The following is a 25,125-nucleotide window of genomic DNA, read 5'->3' as shown; positions in this document are numbered from 1 at the left end:
AGGTACCTCATTGTATTTGCTTGTTTATTTCTATTGACCTGTTCAGCACTTTGGTCAACCTTGGTTGTTTTAAATGTGCTTTATAAATAAAGTTTGAGTTCAGTTGAGTTGAGTTGATGTTTTGTGTTAGTGACCCGATGTGGTCGATCACCTTCGAGACCGTTGAGTCATCAGCAGTGATCAGAACCTCGGTCTTGTCTGCATTTAGTTGGAGGAAGTTGTTGGCCATCCAGTTCTTGATAGCAGACAGACATTCATGGAGTGAGTTGATTTCTTTAAAGTTATCCAGTTTAAATGACAGGTATAGTTGAATGTCATCTGCATAACAGTGATAGGAAACGCCTTTGAAATTACTAATGATATGGCCAAGGGGAAGCATGTACAGAGAGAACAGTAAAGGAGCCAGAACAGAACCCTGAGGCAGGCCACATGACAGGAGAGCAGGGTCAGACAAAAGGGGCAACAGCTACTGAGAAACTTCTCTCACTGAGGTAGGAGGCGAAACCACTTCAAAGCACTCCCAGAGACACCCACCCACTTACTGAGCCTGTCTAGCATGATATGGTGGTCTACAGTATCAAATGCTGCACTTAGGTCTAATAGCACCAGTACGGAGCATTTGCCTGCATCAGCAGCCATCATGATATCATTAGACACTCTGAGAAGGGCTGTTTCTGTAGAGTGCTGCTGCGGGAAGCCAGACTGGAAATTATCTAACATACCTTGGATGGTCAGGAAGGAGGTAAGTTGGTTTGCTACTACTTTCTCAAGGATTTTAGATATAAATGGCAGTTTGGAGATGGGTCTGTAATTTTTGGGTATGGAGGGTTCTAGGCTTGGCTTTTTGAGCAATGGCTGCACAGTAGCCTGTTTGAAAAATGAAGGAACACAGCCTGATTCCAGGGAGGTGTTAATGATGGAGACCAAGCTGGGGCCCACAGATCTAAAAACCTCTTTCAGCAAGGATGTTGGTAAGATGTCTAGTGGACTGGAGGAGGATTTCATGGCACCTATTAGCTCAGTCAAATCCTGCAGAGGGACAGAGGAGAAACTGCTTAGAGAAACCTGCCTGGGTGGACAGGTTGGAGGGGAGGCATTGGAGGGAGTGATACTAGCCCTGACATCAGCAACCTTGTCCACAAAAAAAGGACAGAAAATGGTTACAATCCTGATTGGAGGAAACAGGGACTGAGGGGAGTGGAGGACTAATGATGTTGTTTATAGTCTGGAATAAGACTCTGGGGTTTCGCCTGCTGGATGTGATCAGGTTTGCAAAATAAGCAGCCCTTGCATTCTTAATCAGCACATTGAGCTCTGTTAATAGATCTTTGAGATAGAGACGGTGGACCTGGAGTTTGGTGGATTTCCAAAGCCGTTCTATTTTTCAACATTTGCGTTTGTGGCTGCAGATCTGGTTATTTACCCAGAGAGAGGAGTTTACAGGCCTGATGGTACGAGTAATTATGGGGGCTATTTCATCTAAAATTGTAGAGCAGTGGGAGTTGAAAACATGAACTAGAGACTCTGCGTCAGCATGAGGTGACGGAGCATGGGCTGTACTGCAGTCAAATGCGGCAGAAAATTTTTCTGCTGAGAGACTGTTAAGGATGGGTGAATTTTTTTACTTGCTTCCCTGGAGTGACGTCAGCATCGAATGATATGTTGAATAAAACACTTTTTTGGTCAGTTACTGGCAAATCTTCAATGCTAACATTCATGAAATTTAACCCAAGACTGAAAACCAGAACCAGAGTGTTTCCCTTGATGTGTGTGGGGCCAGATATATGCTGGTTCAGGTTAAATGACTCTGTAATCCTTAAAAAGTTTGCAGCGAAGCTGTTAATGTTATCATTTATGTGTATATTAAAGTCACCAGCCAGGAGGATTCTTTCGTAATGAATGATGGATGATAAAAACTCGCTAAAATCAGACCGAAAAGCACCATTTATGCCTGGGGGGCGATAGATAACACAGCAGATAAGTAGTTGGAGCAACCAATTTTGGATGTCAGAGCTTCAAATGATAAAAAAGAACCAGTGCTCAACTTGCGGGTTGTAAAAAAGTCTCTGTGGACTATGGCTAGCCCCCGTCCATGGCCCGAGGTCCGCGGGCACAGGAGAAGGAGCAGTTTGGAAGACAAAGTTCAATCATTATTTTCAATTTCAATTATTGTCTCTCTTGGATGTCATGCACTTTGAGCAATGAGTGGATCTTCAAGCGTTTAAAAATCTGTATTAATTTCGACTGGATTATGTGAACTGCATATATCCCAATCCTCACTCAGAGAAAAAAAAAGCGCGTCACAGAGCATCGTTCCTGTGGGCTCTCGCAACACTAAACCCCTGCGCTTGCCTGAGAAGGACTAAATGCGCAAACCTGCTATTTTTAAATATCTCAAGAGAGACTCTCACTGAAGCCTGTTCTATTTTGTTCTGAAAATGTCGATGTGCAACCATGTTCTGTGGACGATAAATGAGGTGCAGACTGATAAAGGAGGAAATACAGTGAGTGCTTGAAGGAGGAGTGAGTGACAATAAACCCGCCCACATTTAAAGGGATAGTGCACCCAAAAATGAAAATTCAGCTATTATCTACTCACCCTCATGCTGAGGAAGGCTCTGGTGAAGTTTTAGAGTCCTCACATCTCTTGCGGAGATCACCTAATGGCTGACGGCGCCCCAGACTAACGTCCAATAACACAAAATTGAAACCACAAAATATCTCCAACATGCTCATCCGTAGTGATCCAAGTGTCCTGAAGTCCCGACATAAAAAGTTGTTTCGAAAAACGTCATTTGAACTCTGTTTTTAGCCTCACTGTAGCCTGTAGCTCTGACTGCTTCTCTGTGCTCCGCGCTCACGTGTGTGCGCTCAGGGTGATTGGTGATGCACGGTCTCTGAAGAGCAGCAGTGTCGTCAGTACTGATGTCCAGATTCTCAAGTGCAGGCATCGCCAATTCCCAGTCTGAGCAGCAAAGAAGTGCAGGCATCGCCAATTCCCAGTCTGAGCAGCAAAGACTTTACTAATCCGTTGGCATTGCTTTGCATTTGAAACAACTACACCACCAGGTTTCCAGTGCTCGACTCCGGTATTCTGCGGCTGGCTGAGGGCTAACCCTCAGCCAGCCTAAGCTCATGAGCTGCGGCGGCTGCTTCATCCAGTAGCCTGAGTTTCGTGTCCGTATACTCGGGCTCAAACAAATACGGCTCAACAAAGCTGTTCCTCCTCAATTTCAAAGTCTTCAGACATGTTGGACTGTCCTTTGCTAAAAGACCGTAGTGCAAATTATCTTTTAGCTACTGTGGTTACCGTTGTCTCCCCCTGCGGTGCACGTTTCACGTGATGTAAACACGGGTAATAAGCAAAGCTCATGCTTTCGCTGGTCTCGCGCAAGAGCACACACATGAGCGCGGAGCACAGAGAAGTAGTCAGAGCTACAGGATACAGTGAGGCTAAAAACAGAGTTCATATGACGTTTTTCGAAACAACTCTTTATGTCGGGGCTTCAGGACACTTGGATCACTACGGATGAGCATGTTGGAGATATTTTGTGGTTTCAATTTTGTGTTCTTGGACGTTAGTCTGGGGCGCCGTCAGCCATTAGGTGTGCTAGTCGCTCCCCCTGGCGATCTTCGCAAGGGATGTGAGGACTCTTAAACTTCACCAGAGCCTTCCTCAGCATGAGGGTGAGTAGATAATGGCTGAATTTGTTTTTTGGTTGCACTATCCCTTTAAGAGTAGTTTGTGGTGGAAATGCCAAACAGACATAGGGTCTAGGTACCATGTCTGAAGGGTTACTTTTGGTTTCAAAAGTATTACACTGAAAGTGTTTGGTGGAAACGGGGCTTGTTATTCATTTATTGTGTAAAATAAGAAAAAGCATGTTGGCTGATTCTTAATTCTAAAGCCGATATTGGCTGATATCGATGACATGCAGATATTATCATGCATCCCTAATAATATCATTAATCCCATCCCTCAGCTGAAAAGTTGGCAACCACGAATGCCCCACACTAACACACTTCGTAACTGTCACTTTCACAAACAAACTCTCAAAACTCTTTTTTTTCCACTTCCCCAGCTCTGTGGTTTTCAAAGATGCCTTCATGTTTGCAGCCAAGTCCTTTCTTTTGCTAATTGGATGATTGTTTGTTGCTTTCAGGTTCATACATCAGATTTCCCTGGCAACTACCCTGGCTATGATGATGCATGGGATATGCAAAATTTTCAAAAGGTACATTTCCATTATGGAAGCCCTGAAAAGTGGCTGCTGGTAATAGCTGAAGTGTGTGGATCTGTCTGTAGAGGAAGATTTGCCTCTTACTTTTTTTTTTTTATTGAAAATGCCTCCCATGCACTTTAGGAAATTATGTATTTGCCTTTGTTTGAATGGCCTGATAGACTATTTTCTAAACTTCAAAGAACTCCACTTTGGGATGCAAAATTCTGGGCCAATACTGATGTTAAGAAATAACAATTTAGTCGATACCAATGTTTTTATATTGTTCTTTATTTTGTTTTTGGTGTTACTTTTCTCCCTTCTATGCCTTTTCTGTGCCTGTGAAAGGTTATATACCTTTCACATGAAAAACATAAAAAAAAACTGCTTTAGAAGCCCTTTTACTATATGTACACAACAGTTAGATCACAGAGCCCATTTGCCAAATGCTCTTTTTGTTCCTGTTGTACCTGCTCATTAATTTCAGTTTGTGGCTGTTGGCCTCCAGCCCTGGTCTTTAGCCTGTGAAAAACTGATGTGACACAACAGAAAAACATTGGCCACTGCCATTGGTCAATGTCATCTTATTTGCCCTTAGGCTGACGGCGATCTAAAAGCGAATATTGGCTGAACATCAGCCGATATTTGCTTTTTGCATCCATAATTCCAATTTCTCTTATTTCCCTGCTTGCCCTGCTCTTGCCCTCTCCTTTCTGCTCCTCTGTCTATATATGGAGCAGCATTCCCCTTGGGGATTAATAAAGTATATAAAATTCACACCCTTTACTTTAGAGAAAGAGGTTATGTGGCCAGCCAAGTTGTTTGGAGAATGGTAGATGGTCTAACTATATTTATTCTTCAGTTAAGTTTAATGGAATTAAGAATCAGGTTGTAAAAGTGGCTAACTTTTAGAGAAGAGAGAAGAGGGAGGACTTACACAGACTTGATTCTTTCTAAACATCTTCGTTTTTAGCATTATGCTGAATCAAAGAAAGAAAGAAAAAGCGGAGCCAAAAGAAATGCAGGGACACACTGCATTGGCTTAATGAAGAATGTAGGAAACTTATGAAAGAAAGAGATCAAGTGTTGAAACGTCCCTTAAAATCAGGTCTTACGACAGACCGACAAAAGTATACTTCAATGAGAAACAAAGTGATGACGAATATAAGGCAAGCTAAAGCCAACTTTTTCATCAATACTATTGAAGAGGCAAGAGGGAATGGTAAAAAAAATCTAGCAAAACATCAACAAGCTGGTTGGCAGAAAACAGAATCACAACAATAAAGAATTAGAGCTGAAAATTAATTCTGAATTAGTCACAGATCCAAAAACCATAGCTACAGAATTAAACACCTTTTTTTCTAGACTCTGTTCATGAAATAACTCAACTTTTTAATTCACCCAACTACCCTCCTTGCTCCATAAATTATGCACAGCTGGTTTTCCTTTTAGAACAAATAACTGAAACAGAAGTAGCGAATGCCATCTGTGCATTAAAAAATTTTAAGGCTATGGATATCTATGGCCTTGACACAATTTTTTTGAAAAGGCACAAGAGTCCCTTGTACAACCAATCACATATTTGACAGGGGGGTGATCCTAAAATGTATTTAGAGTGTCCATTCTCACTGAGGGCGAATATCCGCGTGGATTATTCTCGCGGAAAAATATAAAAGTTGATTTCATGGGTTCTTATGGAAGTTTGCACACCGGGGCAGAACTTTCGTGTGGTGAAAATAGTTTCCGCCAGACTTTGACCCCCCCGCGGAATTCGCCAGCGGAACTACACAGCTGGGCCAATGAAATTAGGTTTGTTTGAGATGAGTCAGGCCTGCGCAGATTCGATCACCGGCGATCGGCGCACAATGCATGCCGGTTAGTTTTGTGTCCGACTTCATCCCGACTTGCTTTGACGTATTACAAAAGTGGACGGCGATAAAACCGCGAGAGCGAGGTGGCCGCAGTTTTTAGAGCCAGTTGCTCTCCACCAACTGCACTGCCTGGCTCTCACCAGATCTAACAGCTGATTGGTTTAGATGTCAACTCAACAAGATGACGTTTTAGATACAGAGTCTACTGTATATTAACACTGGACTTTTNGACTGAAGGCTGCTGGAAACTGTCCGACTTCACCGCAGCTTTTTGTCACCGCCCCCACGCTGCGGCCGCCTGCTCTCGTCTACTTTCCAGGCGAGGCGCAGTTCATCCCGAACGAGCCTAGTAACAGACTGGAATACTGAACTCATGCCAGTCAAACGTAACTGAAGGCTGTGCGACATGTTGACAAGTACCACTGGTGTTTGCATTGTATTAGAAAATGCACTGGAGACAGTGAAAGCAACATGCAACAAGTGGCTGTGACAGGTGTGGGGCTGACGTTTGCTAATCAGAGAAGCACCGCGGGTACTCGTATAACGAGTTCGAGTTGCTTTGAAATGCGCATTCACTGTCTCCAGTGCATTTTCTAATTGCCTATACTGAATAAAAATATAAACACCAGTGCTAGGAGTTCTCCGTTATTCACGTGTAGAACTGGCAATGTAGTCATCTTAAAGGGGCTGAAATACCTTGTCTACATGTCGGAGATACATACAGCCTTCAGTTGCGTTTGACTGGCGTGAGTTGCTCGGTATTCCAGTCTGTTTATGATCGCAGCACCAGCACTACACGTGAATAACGGAGAGATGGGAGATGGAGAAACAGTCTGCTCTGCTGCACCTGTGTGTAGCCTCCCCTCTTTGAGCCAAACAAGATGCTGACGTCAGTGTTAAGGGCACGTTCAAGAACACCAATATTGTGCAACAGTTTAACACTGTTTTAAGGTTTCTCTTCTGGTCAGCGCACATCGTGTAGCAGTAGTAGTGTATAAGACAGAATCAGTGCAAATATTAGCGGCAGTAACAACAGAATAGTGAGTGAACATTAACCCTGTGCAAGTTTTAGCATCAGAACAATGGAGAACATATTGGCACAGTAACGAAATAGTGAACATAATTACTCTGCAATAGGTATTTATAAGTTTCCCAGTTCCCATTCCCAGTGATTACCAAAAACCCATTTAACTAATTTGGTAACTGCAACACAAGCATGCTCATGTTATGAGAGAGGGAGGGAGAGAGAAAAAGGGTGGGAGGGAGAGAGAGGGAGAGAGAGGGAGAGAAAGAGGGTGGGAGGGAGAGAGAGGGAGAGAAAGAGGGTGGGAGAGAGAAAGGGGAGAGAAAGAGGGTGGGAGGGAGAGAGGGGGAGAGAGAGAGGGTGGGTTATTTTTTTTAACCAAGTTTATACAGTAATTTCTGTAAATGTTTTCTCAATGATGCTGCTGTTAACTCATTGGCTGCCAGCCAATTTCAGAAAAGAGAGCCCCATATTGCCAGCGTTTTAGAGCATTTTGACTGATTTTCAAGACCCACAGAATATTTTGTTCTATGACTATGTAAACACCGAAACCACGGAAAGAAAGAATAGACTCTCTACTTTCATCAGGGAAAAAAGTTTGTTTCTACCTTGTTCCATTCTTTAGTAATCGGCAGTTGAATATAGGTTGGTTTCACCAAAAATGCCAGTTTTTGACCCAAAAACTGAGAAAACAAGCTTTTTGTGAAGAGAGACCTTGTCAAGCAGAACAGTGACTTTGACTCTCTTATTTTTTGCTTTAGTGACACCTCAAACATCTGAACAGTGGTTCTCTTCTAAAAAACAACAAAAACAACACTGAGAAAGGGCTTTTGATGACAAAATAAGAATTTATTTACAACTAGGTACACTATAGACAGTAAGCTCAGCTCGGTTGTTTCACAGTGTTTTTCATGAATAACTCATAAAGACCTTAACAGCTTTTCTTAAAATGCCCATTACTGACAAGATAAAAACCTCTAGTGGATGGAAACCTGTATTCCCCTCTCTCCCCAGCGATGCCACAAACAATGACCTTGATTCGCCCATAGGTGCCGAAATACTAACGGTTTTAAAAAGAAAATTTCAAAATGCTACAATTTTTACATTTGACAAAAATGTATGAACCTTTGTACACTTGTGCATGCATGTATGTTTGTGCTTTGTGCTTTGTGTGTGTGTGTGTGTGTGTGTGTGCGCGTGCTTATACCCCTACACAGAATAGTTCAGCTTAGTGTGGTAAGCGGTGTAACACTCTCCTGCGTGCAAGGGGACACAACAGGACTTACACCACATTTTAGTCTCGCTGCGCTGGCCCCTGCGTGCACACACCCTACACCTCCTTCCTGGTCTCAACTTCCTGCTGGTGGGCGTCAGGTGTTCAAGTTTGTGTTTGCCTATCTGTCCGTCTAGCCTGCTCTCTGGGTCATAGTTATACGGTGCCCTTGGACCACGTCGGCCTTCCCCACCCCCCTCAGCTCCCACGTCCTCCTCATCCCCCACAACTGCCACTTCCTCCTCCTCACCCACACGTGCCACTTCCTCTTCCTCCTCACCCACCTTCTCCTCCCTCCCACCCACATGTTGCTTCGTGGTCCAGGATGTGACTACCCTGCGCATGAACTCTAAAAGGGTTTTACACTGACCGGGGCCTGGGTTTCTGGCTCTGTAGAGGACAAAGGCGTTGAACATACAAATTTGAAACAGATAGGCTACAAACTTCTTGGACCAGTTGAGCGACTTTCGGATAAAGGGGTAGTATGCGATATTCTGATCTAACTTATCCACCCCATTCATGGAGGAGTTCTACGCAACAACACATTCTGGCTTGAGCTGAGAAACCTTGTCTTTGTGTCCCCTCTGCCACACGTCCACCATCTGCATCCTGTCTTGGTGGCAGGTTGTCACCATCTTCACCACCTGTTTGTCGCGCCACGCTACGACCATCACCCTCTCATTGTGCCGCACGACTCTTTCCCCCGCTTTCAGGTCAGACTTTGTCACCTCCCTGATGATCTTAGGCTCCCCCCTATTCTTCCTCAGTGTTCCGCAAACATTGGTTTGTACTTCCAGTAGACGCTCACACAGTCCTACAGAATTGTACAAATTATAAGAAAACTGAGTCCAAAGAAGGTTTTCAGTTCTGGGACTGACACTGGTTTCCATGCATTTCTTCTGCTATATGGCAGACTGTCAGGGTGTATTTGCATATACTGACTTGCGTACAGGTTGGTCTGATCCGCAATGTATTGGAGCAGCTCATCAGTCAGGAAGAGCTCAAGGAAGTCAGCTGGCAGCTCGGAATCCAGCTCCACGGCGGCATTCCGGGGTCCGGGAGTTGCAGTGAAGGGGATCTTATTCGGTCGCCAGTCGGCATGATGCCAGCCAGGATCTGCAACTGGGGGCGGCCTGCCACCTCCTTGCCCACGACCTCTGCTCGATGCACGACCTGCAAATCATATAAATATATACAATTACCATAAACATACATCTTTTTTATTTCTGTGGTGTGATGTGGAGAAAATGGAGAAAAAAAATACTCTTTTCTGCACTGCCAACAGGAGTGGGAGTGGGAGGTCTGGGATCTCTGCTCGATGCACAACCTGTAAATTGTGGTAGTACATACAATTACCATAAGACAACATTACATTTTTTTTAGTTGTGTGGTGTGCAGAAAAATATTTTTTTTCTTACCTTCCTCCACATCTGTACTGGCAACAGATGTTACAGTAGAGGAACTAGTGGGCCTCCATGGCAGTGGCTCCCTATGAACTGTGTCTGAAATCACAGTAACATAAAGAAGTGTAAGACACTATCTTGATCCAAATTGCCTCTTGAGTAGAAAAAAATAAAGCAATCAAAATTAGCTTCTTACCTCGTTCATGTCTGTCTGGAGCATCTGGGGACGAGGCTGTTGATCCAGATGGCAACCATTCATCTGACGAATCCGGATCAGGTTCGCTAAATTCATCTGACCCTGCGGTGTTTGCTGTTGCTGGGCTTGGATGCTGGGATGAAACACGGCATGAGCTACGCCGAACTTCACCGTTAGGCCCAGGCGGGTCGTCTGTGTTCTCTGAGGCCTTTGGCGACTTTGTAAACATTTTTTTAGATGGCGCCTGTAGTCTCCGTGGCTTCAATTGCTTAGATTGCTCTTCTCCATTGTCTCCATCAGAGTCGCTGAGATCTGAAGACTCCAAGCTTGTTCTCTGAGAGACATGTTGTTTCGGTGTCTCCGGAGGTAACGTTAACTCACTATCACCGTGATCCTGCGCCTCTGATTGCAGCTTGCTAACCTTACTAGAACTAACGTTACCACGAAACATACTCTGTTTTAGTGTAAGCTGCCTAAACTTGACTGATTTGCCTCTTGACATTTTTAGGCCTTTGTCTGTGAAATAGCTATGTAACACAACAACTTTTTACTCACTGACGAAACTCTCTGAAATCTCCGATGGCCTTCTTCTTCTGTGATTTGATGCTGCAGGTACAAGGTTGATGATCTGATCACGTGATCCGCCCCTCCTTCCTCCGGCTCGTTGACCGACAAACGTTTCTGGTTTTTGACTCGACATTTAGGCTTTGCCTATGAAATAGCTACATAACAACAACTTTCTACTCACTGATGAAACTGCTACTCTCTCTCTATTCGATCACCTTCTTTTTCTGCACTTTCTGGTGCAGATACAAGTTTGATATATACACACAAGGTGCGCGAGACCCCCTACTAGCCCTCCCCGTTGAAAAGCCTAATTGACGTTGATCGCCGTCATTGGCAGTCAACGGTTGTATTTGACATGACGTCAATCGACGTCATTGGCAGTCAATGAGTTAATAAGTGCGCTAAAACACTAAGTGGTTTTTTTATTTAGTCAATTACAAGAACATTCAATAAATGTTAAAGAAGCAACAGACAGCATTTTTGCCTATATATATCATTATGAAAATAATGTGGGTTGCACAGGGTAGTATACACAGTAAAATCAGACTATCAGCATTTACATAGGTTACTTAGTGACTTTGCAATAAGCTTCTGCCACCGGGGACGAATTTTCGCGGAAAAAATCTGCTTTACGGCAGGAAATGCGTCATGTATTGCCAAACTGGTCGGTCAGCCAATCTGGAGACTGGAGCTGGTCCTGATGAGGAACTGGCCGGGGCATGAGATAGTTGAATCAGGAGCACAATGGCAGACGGACAAAGTTTGGAGATAAGTGAAAAACGAGCTCCTCTGTCTGAGGAGGCGAGGATGCACAAAAAGGAGAGTGATAAAAGAAGAGGAAGAACAAGAGTAAACCTCAGTCAGGCGTTCAAGAGATGGAAGGAGCTCCGTGACCAAAGAGGCTTCAACACCGGTGACCAGCTAGCTTTCTTTCTAATGGATCAGTAAGTAACATGGCTAAATGTTAGCTAGCCGAGAGAGGACTGTACTGTACTGGCTGCTAGTTCATTCCTAGCTGGCCAGCATCGCAAATCGCCGCAACCAGGGACCAGGTAGCGAGTGTTGGTCAGCTGACATCCTCGTTGCCATTCTACGGCAGCCCTCGGACAGTGATTACCCCCCCGGCCCCCTGCCGCCGCCGCTGCCGCCGCCGCCGCCGCCGCCGCTACTGGGCACCCAGCATCTCCGACCGGGAGAAGTGGAGTAAAATCCTCTCCTCCGCTCCCGTTTGTCTGGTGAACGCCTCTCCTCTGTCAATACACTCTGCCAGCAATTTAATAATATTGATGCCAGTTGTAACATTTGAATGTTTTAGTAGTGTGTGTGAGAATGTATAGTGAGCCGATGACTGTTGAAAAATAACTCCGCTGCGCGTCGGGGTTCCATTTCCCTGTCGGGAGTTATTTTTCAACAGTCACCGGCTCACTATACATTATCCCTTACGTGTCTACTGTTGTTTGAACCGATACTGTACATATTGGTATCATTTACTGTGAGCTGTTTGTACTAGTACTGTGCATTCTGCTATAATTATTTGCATTACTATTTGTTTTTTCTTCAGATAAATCTGATAATTGTTGCTCAGTCTCTTTACTCATTTATTTAGTATAGTGTCCACACACCTTCTCATTCTACATATACATAGAGGTATACTGGTGGCTTTACAGCCTACATTTTAATTATCTCTGATCCCCATGGTCAATTTGGTCTTTGCGACAGTGCGAGCAACACCGCTGACTCTAGGTGGCGCCAAGCTAAAAAAAAAACGAATCCTATCTGTTGCCTCTTTAACATTTAGGTTAAACAGTATTGTGTCATTTGTTATCATATTCAGTCCTAGATCCAAAAGCACAATTCAGGAGGCATAGAGCAGGTGAAGTCTGGGCTTGAGGCGAGGGACAGGAGACCCGTAACGACAAAATATTGTATTTTATCAAATGGGGGAGAAAAAAGTGATATCGGCCTTATATCGGCCATCGGCCGCCCTGCTCTCTCTCAATATCGGCATCGGTATAATCGGCCTAAAGGCCATATCCCTTCCTCTACTTATGTCTGGGTGTTTTGTCCTTGGGGTGGACAAGTTTCTGTCTCAGTGTGTTACTGGGTTTAAAGTGCACAGGGGTGTGGTGTTTGTTGAAAATCCTCATTTCTCAGACAGTTTCAGTTTCTCAGACACTCCTGCGACATAAGGAATGACAATGTTGTTACGCAGGGCTTAAAGTACTCCGGCGTGGTGCCGGATTTCCAGCTTGACGGACATTTCTAGTATTTTTATTTTTTTTGTGGCAACAACTTGGCATAAGTTAGCATTTAACGAATCATCTTCTGATTTTCAGCGAAGCACATGGGTAGTTCCACCAATAGTATAGTGTTATCAAACTCAGCTGGCCAATAAGAGCTGAGTGAGGAGGGTCTAAAAACAGCATGTACACATCCACACACACACACACACACACACACACACACACACACACACACACACACACACACACACACGGACAGAGTTTCAACACACACTACTTCCAAGCACATGTTGTTTAGTAGTGATGGGCAAAGCAGTTCTTTAGACTGAATCACTAGAATCAGTTCATTAAAAAGATTCGTTCAAAAGATACCCGTCAGCTGCTTCTGGAGACCCACAGACCAGCCATGCCCTGTAGGCCTCCTTCTTCAGCCTGACGGCTCCCCTCACCTCTGGTGTCCACCAGCGGGTACAGGGGTTGCGGCCACGGCTCGCACCAGCCGCCTCGACAATGGCAGAGCGGAGCAAGGCCCATTCGGACTCAATGTCCCCCTCTGCCATCGGGACGCGGTCGAAGCTCTCCTGGAGGTGGGAGTTGAAGATCATCTTGACAGGTTCTTCCGCCAGACGTTCCCAAGCGGTGGGCCAAGCAGAGCGCAGCAGCGGCAGTCGCAGAGGCAAAAACTCGGGCGTTGGAGGAGTTCGGTGAGGCCATGGAGAAAGACTATCAATCGGCTCCAAAGAGGTTCTGGCAAACCGTCCGGCACCTCAGGGGGGGAAGGCGGCAACTTGCTCACACTGTTTACAGTGGGGGCGGGGAGCTGCTGACGTCAACTGGGGACATTGTCGGGCGGTGGAAGGAATACTTTGAGGAGCTCCTCAATCCCACCAACACGTATTCCAGTGAGGAAACAGAGCCGGGGGTCTCGGGGGCGGGTCATCCAATTTCGGGAGCAGAAGTCGCCGAGGTAGTGAAGGAACTACGCGGCAGCGGGGCCCCGGGGGTGGACGAGATTCGCCCTGGATATCTCAAGGCTCTGGATGTTGTAGGGCTGTCCTGGCTGACACGCCTCTGCAACATTGCGTGGACATCGGGGGCAGTGCCTCTGGAGTGGCAGACCGGGGTGGTGGTCCCCATCTTCAAGAAAGGGGACCAGAGGGTGTGCTCCAACTACAGGGGGATCACACTCCTCAGCCTACCCGGTAAGGTCTACGCCAGGGTGCTGGAGAAGAGGGTCCGGTCGATAGTTGAACCTCGGATTGAGGAGGAGCAATGTGGTTTTCGTCCCGGATGCGGAACCGTGGACCAGCTCTTTACCCTCGCCAGGGTGCTGGAGGGGCATGGGAGTTCGCCCAACCAGTCCACGTGTGTTTTGTGGATTTGGAGAAGGCTTACGACCGTGTCCCCAGGGGCATCCTGTGGGGGGTGCTCCGGGAGTATGGGGTTGGTGGCCCTCTGCTAAGGGCCATCCAGTCCCTTTACCGAAGGAGCACGAGTCTGGTTTGCGTGGCTGGCAGTAAGTCGGACCTGTTCCCGGTGAGGGTTGGACTCCGCCAGGGCTTCCCTTTGTCACCGGTTCTGTTCATAACTTTCATGGACAGAATTTCTAGGCGCAGCCGAGGGGTGGAGGGTGTCAGGTTCGGTGACGGGAGGATCTCGTCCCTGCTATTTAATGATGACGTGGTCCTCCTAGCTCCATCGAACAGTGACCTCCAGCTCTCGCTGGGACGGTTCGCAGCTGAGTGTGAAGCGGCTGGGATGAGAATCAGCACCTCCAAGTCTGAGGCCATGGTCCTCAGCCGGAAAAGGGTGGATTGCCCACTCCAGGTCGGGGGGGAGGTCCAGCCTCAGGTGTAGGAGTTTAAGTATCTCGAGATCTTGTTCACGAGTGAGGGTAGGATGGAGCGAGAGATTGACAGGCTGATTGGGGCGGCGTCAGCAGTGATACGGACACTTAACCGGTCCGTTGTGGTGAAAAGGGAGCTTAGCCAGAAAGCAAAGCTCTCGATTTACCGGTCAATCTACGTTCCAACCCTCACCTATGGTCACGAGCTTTGGGTAGTGACCGAAAGAACGAGATCGCGAGTACAAGCGGCCGAAATGAGTTTCCTCCGCAGGGTGGCTGGGCTCAGCCTTAGAGATAGGGTGAGGAGCTCGGACATCCGGGAGGGACTCGGAGCAGAGCCGCTGCTCCTCCACATCGAGAGGAGCCAGTTGAGGTGGTCGGTATCATCTGGTAAGGATGCCTTCCGGACGCCTCCCTTGGGAGGTATTTCGGGCATGTCCAACCGGGAGGAGACCTTGGGGCCGCCCCAGGACACGCTGGAGGGATTACATCGCCCGGCTGGCCTGGGAACACCTCGGGGTTCCCTCGGAAGAGCTGCTGCCCCCGCGACCCGTACCCAGATAAGCGAAGGACGACGAGACGAGACGTTCAAAAGATTTGTTAAAAAGATTCATTCACCGAATCGTTCAGTGCTTGGCGGGAGGAGCCCTGACTGTGTACTGCGTAGTTCAACTCAGTCTCTCTCCGTTGCTGCTGCTGCGTCTGCCCTGCACTGGTGAGTCTCATTACTGGCCAGTCTAACGTTTTAAGTTTGTTTAACTGGAAACTAAGTCTGTTAAAACAATGGGGAGGTGTGTGACTGTGTTCATGTGGCTTGACTCCTGGCTACATTCGCCGTAAGCTTGGAGAAAACAGTCCCTATGCAGGGTTCCCGCGGGGTCTTAAAAAGTCTTAAAAGCATTGAATTTATGAATTTGGAAATAATACCTTAAAAAGACTTGAAAAAGTCTTGAATTTTGATGTCTGGGTCTTAAAAATTGTCCTGTATGTAACTTATCTGTATCGCATTTCTCGTCAAAAGTTTCATTTGTCAACCACAATTATTTTGATCAAATAACGTAAATAAAGAGCCAATAATTGAGAATGCAATGCAGCCCCAGGGAAAATGCTCCGAACACTATGACTGATTCACACTCCAGAACAGAAGGTGGCGGTAATGCACCAATAAGCTGGATGCCAACTGCCGTTAAAAATAAAGAAGAAGAAGAAAACCTCGCGCTAACATAGGCTGACCAAACGTCCTCTTTTGCCCGGACATGTCCACTTTTCATGTCCCGTCCGGGGCGTCCGGGGGGTTTTTATAAACTGATGATAATGTCCGGTTTTCCGTGTGTTTGTGTGTGTGTGTGAGTGCGGCACGGGCCGCATATTTCTGTCCGAACCCGAACCGAGCCCGACATTATTTAATGACCAAAGCACTGAGTTTGTGCCACACAGTTGTTACGGTTACAGGGTATTTAACAGGACGGGCGTGCGCCGTGGGTGCTCAGCCCGTGTTTGAGACGGGAGCGGGAGGCAGGAGGTCCGACACTTCCAGCGAGAGGAGAGGGAGACATAAAACAAAATAAGATAAAATAGGAAAAACCTGTCTCCCTCTTTTTTTTATTTTCAGCGTTTAATCAAGGCAGAGGCGGGTGGTGGAAGGTCCGAGACTTCGAGCGAGGGGAGAGGTAGAAACAAACAGCCAATGTGTGTCTGTGTGTGTTATGTTCAGGTGTTGTCACGTAAATAACAGTGCCCAAGCAATAAACAGGACAGACAATAGGATTTTATTTATTTTTACACTACATTTTCACTGAAAGCTGACTGAATCGAACCCCAGCCCGAATGCAATTTATAGCTACATTTTTGACCAAACCCGGCCCGACCTGTCGGGTACCGTTGGGCTCGGATCGCCACACTCTTGTGTGTATGTGTCCCCTATTGGGGCCTATCTGAATTTCTGTCTTTGAGAGATATTATTTTGTAATATAACTGAATTTTCTATCCATACATATACATTTTAAATATATTAAAATTATAAGGCATCTTTGAGTAAACTGCGAGTATCATTTAAATAGGCTATGTCGTGGCCGGGCCGAGTGTCCTCTTTTTTGGAAATCAAAATATGGTCACTCTATGCTAACAGCACCACAACACAAACACAGACACAGACCACAAACAACAACAAGGCAAGCAGTTGTTTTTTAACGTTAGCTAGCTGCTTAATTCATGCTGGGAATATGGGGAAATGTAAATTTAACGAAGCATGGATGGATAAAATTTCTTTCTGTCATTGGTTAAAACCTGTGGTAGACAACGTTTTTGAGGCTTACTGCACCGTGTGCAAGAAGAGGATCGTGTGCAAGAAGAGGATTCAACTCGGAACAATGGGAGTGAAGGCGTTAGACTCTCATGCCAAATCAACCAAGCACATGAAGTATGTCCGAGGAAAGGAACAAACTCCTTCCATCACCGCCGGGTTCCCGCCAGCTAGCCAGCTAGCTGCTAGTGCTCCTGCAGCCCCTCCTGCTACGACCACAGCTAATGTTAATGTTAGAGTCGATCTACGCACGTCTTTCGGGTCCACGCCAACGCTGAAAGCAGAGGTGTTGTGGACTCTTCACACCATCGCCAAACACCAGTCCTACAATGGAAACGAGGGTATTTCAGAGCTTTTCAAGTGCATGTTCCCCGACTCCGACATCGCCAGCACCTTTACTTGTGGTGCCGACAAAACGGCTTACATAGCCAAGTTTGGGTTAGCCATTCACATCAAAGATGAACTGGTGTCAAAAGTCAACAAATCGCCATTTGTTCTGATGTTTGTTTTATGTTTACACAACCACAGATTTTTTAATTTATTTTTTATTTTTATTTAACCTGTACAGGAGTACTGTGGACTGCTATTTTGTTGAATAAACGAATACTCTGAAATTCAAGGATTTCATTTTTCTTTGCCGGTAGGGCTGTGAAATAGGCAGAGAAATAGGTATTAATTTTTGATATAAATGGTCTTAAAAAGGTCTTAAAAAGACTTGAATTTGACTTGAAGAAACCTGTAGGAACCCTGCCTATGAAAGTGTATCGCTGAGAAGAAATGATTTGAATCACTCAGGAATCGAGGTTACGTCGTTCACTGAGTGATTCATTCACCGAGTGACTCGTTCACCGAGTGATTCATTCACCGAGTGATTCGTCATGCGGTAAGCAGTCCCTCCCTGCACCCTGGCTGCCTCGCGACTCGCGAGTGATTCATTGTACGCACGGACCGAATCGGCAGTTCCACTCCCAGCCTGCATGCTCTCTGCTGAGCTCAACTGAACTGAGAAATGAACGAATCAGTTCAGTACGTTCACTCAACAGATTCATTCTTTTGAACGATTCGTTCGCGAACGACACAACACTATTCTTTAGGTGTCCATCACAGCCTGATATCCAAATGAGTGTGGGTGAATGTGCAACAGAAATGGACAACTGAACTGCGTTTGAATGATTAGCTTGTGTTAGCTTGACCACCAGCTATCGGACAATAGCCATGTTTCCATCAGCCTGTTTAGATGCACATCTAGAAGTATCGCATTGGAAAATTATGATGGAAACGCCAAAATTCGAATTAAAATCCCCTGATTCGCACAAACTAAAATATGCTTGCTTTAGCCGGGTTTTGGTTGATTCGAAAAAATGTTGATTCGCAAAACGGGGGATGGAAACAGTTATGTTCAAATTAAGTCTGATGTAGCGCACCTCTCTCCATGGTGATATCCACACTCCGGGTCGGGAAGGTGGTAATGCATTTATAAGCTGGTTGCCAACCGCCAGAAAATTGTGAAGAAGAAGAATGCGAGACTTGTTTTGTGTCCAGTTCTGCGGAAAACTTGTGCGAGTTCGTAGTTTTCACCTTATCTCTTCATAAACTTAGATTATTTTGCACGACGGACGCTTCATATAATAACATAATAATATACTATTTATCATGTGATGCCATCGTGTAATTTCTGTCTCTACATGGTCACGCGTTAACAATTCTCCTCTGCTCTCTGTATCGCACATGGTGGAGTTCCGCCACACACACACACACACAGGTGAGCATGCTAGAGCGCGACTCGGGACGCATTTTCCTGAACAAACCTGACCCCGAGCCCGGCGCAGTTTGTTACCTGACAAAGTTATTGTTATGGACAGTGTGTAAATAACCATCAAAGGACTGCTGTTACGCACAGAGAAACACACTGCTTGCACAGCAGCGCAGCACAACACTCATTTGGTGCTGAGCTTGTGTGTCGTTCAGGCGTTGTCACGTAAATAACTGTCAGCACTTAAATAGGTCATAGCACAAAACAGCAGCATGTCAAGTGACTTTTTACTTTTATTATGTTCAATAAAATTGTTTTTTCCTAAATCTTGAGACACCTCATATGTAAGCTAGACAGACATTTCACCTGCTCATTACTGTGCACAAATTAGGGTGGAATGGTTCACAAAATCCACGGTTCGGTTCAGATCACGGTTTTGTGGTCACGGTTTTCGGTTCAGTTCGGTTCACATAGTTGTTTTTAACACCATGAAGTCCAATAATCCACCATTTACAGTTAACAAAAAATCAATTATGTCTTTCATGTAAAAACTGAAAGAATGAGGCAGTCTGACATTTGATACATCATTGTGACAGTCTTAGGTTAAAGCTAGGTAAGATTCTGGCATGCAAGAGAGGAAACATTGCTAGTTTCAACATGCCTTTCATTTATTTGCCAAAGAACGTTATCTTTAACAAACGCTTATCCACTCACTTTTTGTGCATATTGGGCCCAACTACTGAACTGACTGAAATATAAAATCCACATTTATTAACTGTGGTTCTTACAAAAATATTTTATAAAATAAAAAGTAAAAATGGCTCCTAAAGCTTTGATCAATTAGTGCACAGTCTGCAAACAAAAGAATTTAACTTGACCATTTTTATAACCACATTATACCATCAACATAAAGTGAAGCATAAGCTTTATCAACACTAGTAGATTTAGTTTGCAATCAACACAAAAACAATGTCAGCATGTTTCAACTCCCTGATTATCAGTTCTTAATGGAAAGATCAGTTTTCCACTTGAAATTAAAGTGCAGTGTTTGAAATACAATCAAAGAAATAAGGCTGGATTTCTTATCAAACTTAAAGTGTCACTGTGCTATCTAAAATAACAAAATAAATAATCCCAAATTATCAGGTCATCAATATAAAATGCAGCATACACCAAAACTAACACATGCACTGCACTGTTCATCACTGCTCTGCTCATTTTATCGTCATGTTCTTTTGCAAGAAGATCAATTTGTACACATTCTCTGCCAAGAGACGAGATCTACTTGCAGTGACGATGTCCCCTGCGGTTGAAAAAACTCGCTCACTTGGTACAGATGTACCTGGGACTGCAAGGTAACGTTGTGCTAACTTAGCAATGTGAGGATACTTATGCTCATTGCTTTTCCACCAAGCAAGTGGATCTGCATCCACGGGAATGCAGCCTGTGACCTTGTATGTTGAGACTTTCTCCTGAATGATGTGGGACAAAGGCTTGGTGGTTCTCTCCTCTGTTGTAAAGAGCTCTCCAAAAAGCTCTGCCATGGCAGATTTTTTTCTGGGGAGGAGATGACATCCCTGATGCCTTTGGCTCTCCAGATGAGGATGAGCTGGCCCTCTGGGATTCTCTGGGTTGACCCTGCATGATAAAATGACAAATAGCATAGTTGTTTTAAAAATATTGATAACAACAAACACTTTCATAACAGCAAAGACACTAAAATTATTCTCTACTGGACAAAGGGAAAAGAAAAAAAATATTGCAAAGGCTCAAATATTCTGTTTAGTTTAAAAAATGGAGAAATTGTAATGATGATAAAATACATTAAATTTAGTTATAATTACAAAAATAAAAAATAACAATACCTGCTCTTCAATTTCCATGATTTCTCTGGTGACATCACTCTAGATCTTCTGAACAGAGGCTTCTTCCAAGTAGGGCAGGGACTGGAATCTTGGATCCAGGGCTGTGGCTCTGTGCAGATAGTCCTGAAGATCAGGGTCCCCATATTTGCCTCCCAGGTCTTTAGTGATGGCTGCCTTAGCATCTTTGATGGTGGAGCTGTCCTCTTCACTTGGTGTCATGGTTTTTAGTATCATCTTCTGCAGAGGGATGATCATGGATGCTCATGCTCATCAGGGTTGTCACAGTCTTCAGAGGTTTGAGAATCTTAATTAGGTCCTCTGCCAGTTTTGCCTCACTGTCAGTCAAAACAGCAATGTCCTTGACATTCTTCTTAACATCCTTGTTCATCAGGGCAGAATAGATGGCAGCCTGTTGTTCCACATAACGCTTCAGCATGTCATACGTTTTGTTCCAACGTGTGGTGACATCATGTATTAGCTTGTGAACTGGCAATTCCAGTATCACCTGTTTGTTTTTTAGGGCATGGCTGGCTGTTGTACTCCAATGGAAAAATGTTACCACCTTTCTGATTTTTCCGAGGAGTCGGGATACCTGATTTACTGAGACTGCATTCTTGGCTGCAAGATTAACAGTATGTGCGAAGCAGCCAATGTGTGGCCCCAGTCCAACTGTTGCATTGACTGCATTCACGATATTTTTTGCATTGTCTGTAGTAACAGGGATTGTGCTGCTGCCCCTCGCCAACTTCCATTCTGTCACTGTTTCTGTCAGTGCTTCAGAGAGATGCTGGCTTGTATGGCTCTCATACAGGGGGCGGGTCTGTAAAATGGAGCTTTTCATCTCCCACTCTGAGTTGATGTGATGGACAGTTACAGTCAGGAAACTTTCAGTAGCCCTAGAAGTCCATCCATCAGTAGTAAGAGCTACATAGGCTGTGTCAGACAACTCTTTCACAATTTCTCTTCGTGTCTCTTCATAAAGTGCGGGAATTATCGTGTCGCTTAAGTGTTTGTGGGAGGGGACTTTATATCGTGGCTCAACTGCTTTTAACATACGCTGAAATCCAACACCCTCCACCATGGCATAAGGCTGCATATCTTTGGCTATGAAACACCCCAATGCTTCAGTTATGGCTTTTGCTTTGTCGGACTTTTCATTTAACGGCTGTTTAAAAGCCGCGGGGAGTAGAAGTTGTTCCGTACCCGACACTCTCCTCTTTGAGCTGCTGTTGAGTGACACACCGGGATGACGTCTCCGTATATGAGCTGACATGTTGGACGTGTTGCCGGCAGCATAAACAACACGCGTTGCACAGTGCTTGCACACAGTTGCACTTTTATCCACAACTTTCTTACCGCCATCATAGGACACACTAAATCCAAAATGCTCCCATACTGCAGACCGATACACTCCTGCTGGTGCATCTTCTATCTCTGAGTCATTAACGTTACGGTTTTCTCCGCTCGCCATGTCCACAAATACGCCTCCACAACATGCATGCTACACTCCTTCTTCTTATGGCGGTTGGCCAGCAACTATATGGTGCATTCCGCCCCCTTCTGGGCAGGAGTGTCACTGCTACTACTACCCTGCACCTCCGTATGAAAAAAAAGAAAAAGTTGCGCATGCTCATGAACCGAACGACACACACGCTCCGAACCGAAACAGTAGAACCGAACGGTTCAGGTTTTTTTCATGAACTGTTCCATCCCTAGCACAAATGTACTGTATGTGTTTAGTCCTAAAGAGCCGTTCTGATGCCAGTAGATACATAGAAACATCCCAGCAGGCTGTGCTTTGCAAGCATACAAAAAAGTTTCACACATGAAAAAAAAAATTCACGTGTGCTTCACCTCCGCTGCTACAACTTCATCCTAGGGGAAACACTGCCGTGTGCGTTTTGTGCAACAGGTGGATGCAGTAGTCTACCGGTAGAGTAGAGAGAGAGAGGTAAGTAGCGTTGAAGTAGAGTAGAGGAGGGCAGAGAGATGGAAGCAAAATATATTAAACCCGGTGTTAATACAGCAGAACTGGAGAGAGGGGTGAAAATTAAATGGAGGTGGGCATGGCTGGAGGAGGGCGCAAAATTACAGACAGACCTCTTCCGAGGACGATTGACAAAGATTGTCGCTGTGCAAAAGCACACAGCCGTGCTTTTGTCGGCAGAAACCCTCGCTGAACTTGAAGTAGGTAGTGGTCAAACAAAGGTCCAGCAGGTCACAAATGTGGTCTGTGGTGAAGTTGGTCCTGTCTGGAAGGGAGCTGTCTTGTAGCAGACGTTTCCTCACTGTCTCAACTGCTTCTGTAAGTGTTACGCCATACGACAAGACCTCAAAGAGATACAGGGAAATCACAGACTCCATAACAAACTATATAATAACAAATTAAAAATTGAGCAATTGTGCTCAGCCCACTTGACATGCTGCTGTGTTGTGCAATGGCCTATTCACATGCTGGAATTTGTCATTTACGTGACAATGCCTGAATGCAACACAGGCTGAGTGTGTGTACAGTGCCGTGCTGCGCTGCTGTGCGAGAGCCATGTTTGACTGTGCGTAACAGCAGTCTGTTGATGGTCATTTACACACTGTCCATAACAATAACTATGTCAGGTCAGGTCAGTGCCCCCCTAATATAATGCAGGGGAAACACTGAATCAAGCAAGAGGACTCATGATGCCATTTTATTTATTATATTGTAATCGCAATCGCAAATCGCGATATTGTCCATCAAAATCGCAATCGCACATTTTTATCAAATCGTGCAGCACTAATTCAAAGTAAGCAAATCATTTGTACATCAGTCAGTATTTGTCTTAATTAGCTGTCATTTTCATCACACATCATTTGACCGATCAAATCAGAGAACCCGCCTAAACCTACACCATATAAAAGGGCTATTGTTGAGGCGTGCTTCCACTTTAAGTACCAGCACAAGATGGCCTCCACAAAGGACCCAAAGCCGGACAGGTTATGGCTTAGATTATTGCATATCTTTAGTACATTCTTAAGAAAAACTTGCATCTAAAAATTCTAATGCTTAGTACTATTGTTTGAGTTTCTCAGTTAATACTGAAACCATAAATTAAACAAAGAAAACAAAGAAAATTGTGTGTGAGAGTCTGTCCACCTTTCCTAACAAATAGGGTTTAGCAAAAGTTAGTGAGGGAGTTTGTGCTTCCTCACAGAAGGTAAGATTCTCCTTCCAATTCCTTTTTTTTCTCCTCAATGCACATGTTATGATAACCTGTAATTTTCATACCATGGTATACCTTAAAAGCAATATATTGCTGTAACCCTAGGTTACACTCCTGTTTAATGAATATGTCCTATCTGTTTGCAGAACTTCAGAATTGACATAGTGCATCTGGATGAGAACAGTATGGAGTTTGACATGGTGGGGATAGATGCAGCCATCGCCAATGCCTTCAGAAGGATCTTACTAGCAGAGGTAGGATTTGCATTCGTCTTATATCCATACAGCCATGTAATGTTGTCATAAATAGGGCTGGGCGATAAAACAATCTCAATAAAGGAATCGCAATAACATGTATGTTGATAACAATGATAAACTTTGGACATTTTCCTCGATATGAATAGATATAACAGCCTAGCACACAGCAGAAATAAACGAGACAACAGCCAGTCACTGTGCTGCCACTTTAGCGCAGAGCCCACACAAAGGAGACAGGATAATCAATTTGTCAAACACATGTTGAACAAGCAGAATACAAACTGGAAAGCGTTATTTTTGGCCATTCTGCCTGCAGTAACCTGCTGCTAACACCATGTCCATTATATGGAAGTCAAAAGCAGCAAAGCACAGATTAAGACAGTCCGCAAAGTATGCAGTCAGTCGTTGCCAGTTAAAACAGGAAATGCGACAAAGTGAAAGTTTCAGATATAACATAGGTTCTATGAATTTAGAATGGTCCCATCCCAGTGACCACATCATTATTTTAGTATGTTACAAGAGATGATATATTGTATTTTGTAAGGCAGATAAATCACGTTTGCAAAGTTAAATGTTTACGTTTAGACGTTATTCAAGATGTAATTTTTAGGGATGCGCTATATGTATTTTTTCCAGCCGATACTGATAACATATAATTACCTACTTCTCATGGCCGATGCCGATAAGATAACCGATAATTTCACATTTTTGTATTTTCTAAAAGAAGTTCATAATTAGTAGTTTCTGCACACCTGAGAGTAAGAAAGGCTAGGTTGTAGCAAGCAAAGGTGGATGATTTAATATTCCATAGATCTGACTGAACCAAATCTAACTGACATCACTACAAAACAAACAACAGTTCTCAATCAAGGCTTCCCCTCCACCCAGAGATATACAGTGGTGTGAAAAAGTGTTTGCCCCCTTCCTGATTTCTTACTTTTTTGCATGTTTTCCACACTTAAATGTTTCAGATCATCAAACAAATTTAAACATTAGTCAAAGATAACACAAGTAAACACAAAATGCAGTTTTTAAATGAAGGGTTTTATTAATGAGGAAGAAAAAAATCCAAAGCTACATGGCCCTGTGTGAAAAAGTGTTTGCCCCC

General features: G+C 44.6%; 1 protein-coding gene across 5 annotated transcripts in view; it reads left to right on the top strand.

Annotated features, from left to right (window-relative positions):
* Positions 1-25,125, top strand: part of polr1c (RNA polymerase I and III subunit C) — a 70,594-nt gene that overhangs the window by 19,883 nt on the left and 25,586 nt on the right. For 4 of the 5 annotated variants that reach the window (XM_050070715.1, XM_050070713.1, XM_050070717.1 and 1 more), the window contains exons 2-3: positions 4,164-4,235; positions 23,907-24,014. In XM_050070715.1, coding sequence (XP_049926672.1) covers positions 4,164-4,235; positions 23,907-24,014 — 180 coding nt within the window. The remainder of the gene's footprint in view (positions 1-4,163; positions 4,236-23,906; positions 24,015-25,125) is intronic. The other variant, XM_050070714.1, reaches the window with a different exon arrangement.

Source organism: Epinephelus moara, chromosome 19 (assembly GCF_006386435.1).
Source record: "Epinephelus moara isolate mb chromosome 19, YSFRI_EMoa_1.0, whole genome shotgun sequence".
Taxonomy (NCBI): domain Eukaryota; kingdom Metazoa; phylum Chordata; class Actinopteri; order Perciformes; family Serranidae; genus Epinephelus; species Epinephelus moara.
The sequence above is the reverse complement of the archived record's forward strand: the minus strand, read 5'-3'. Positions and strand labels throughout refer to the sequence as shown.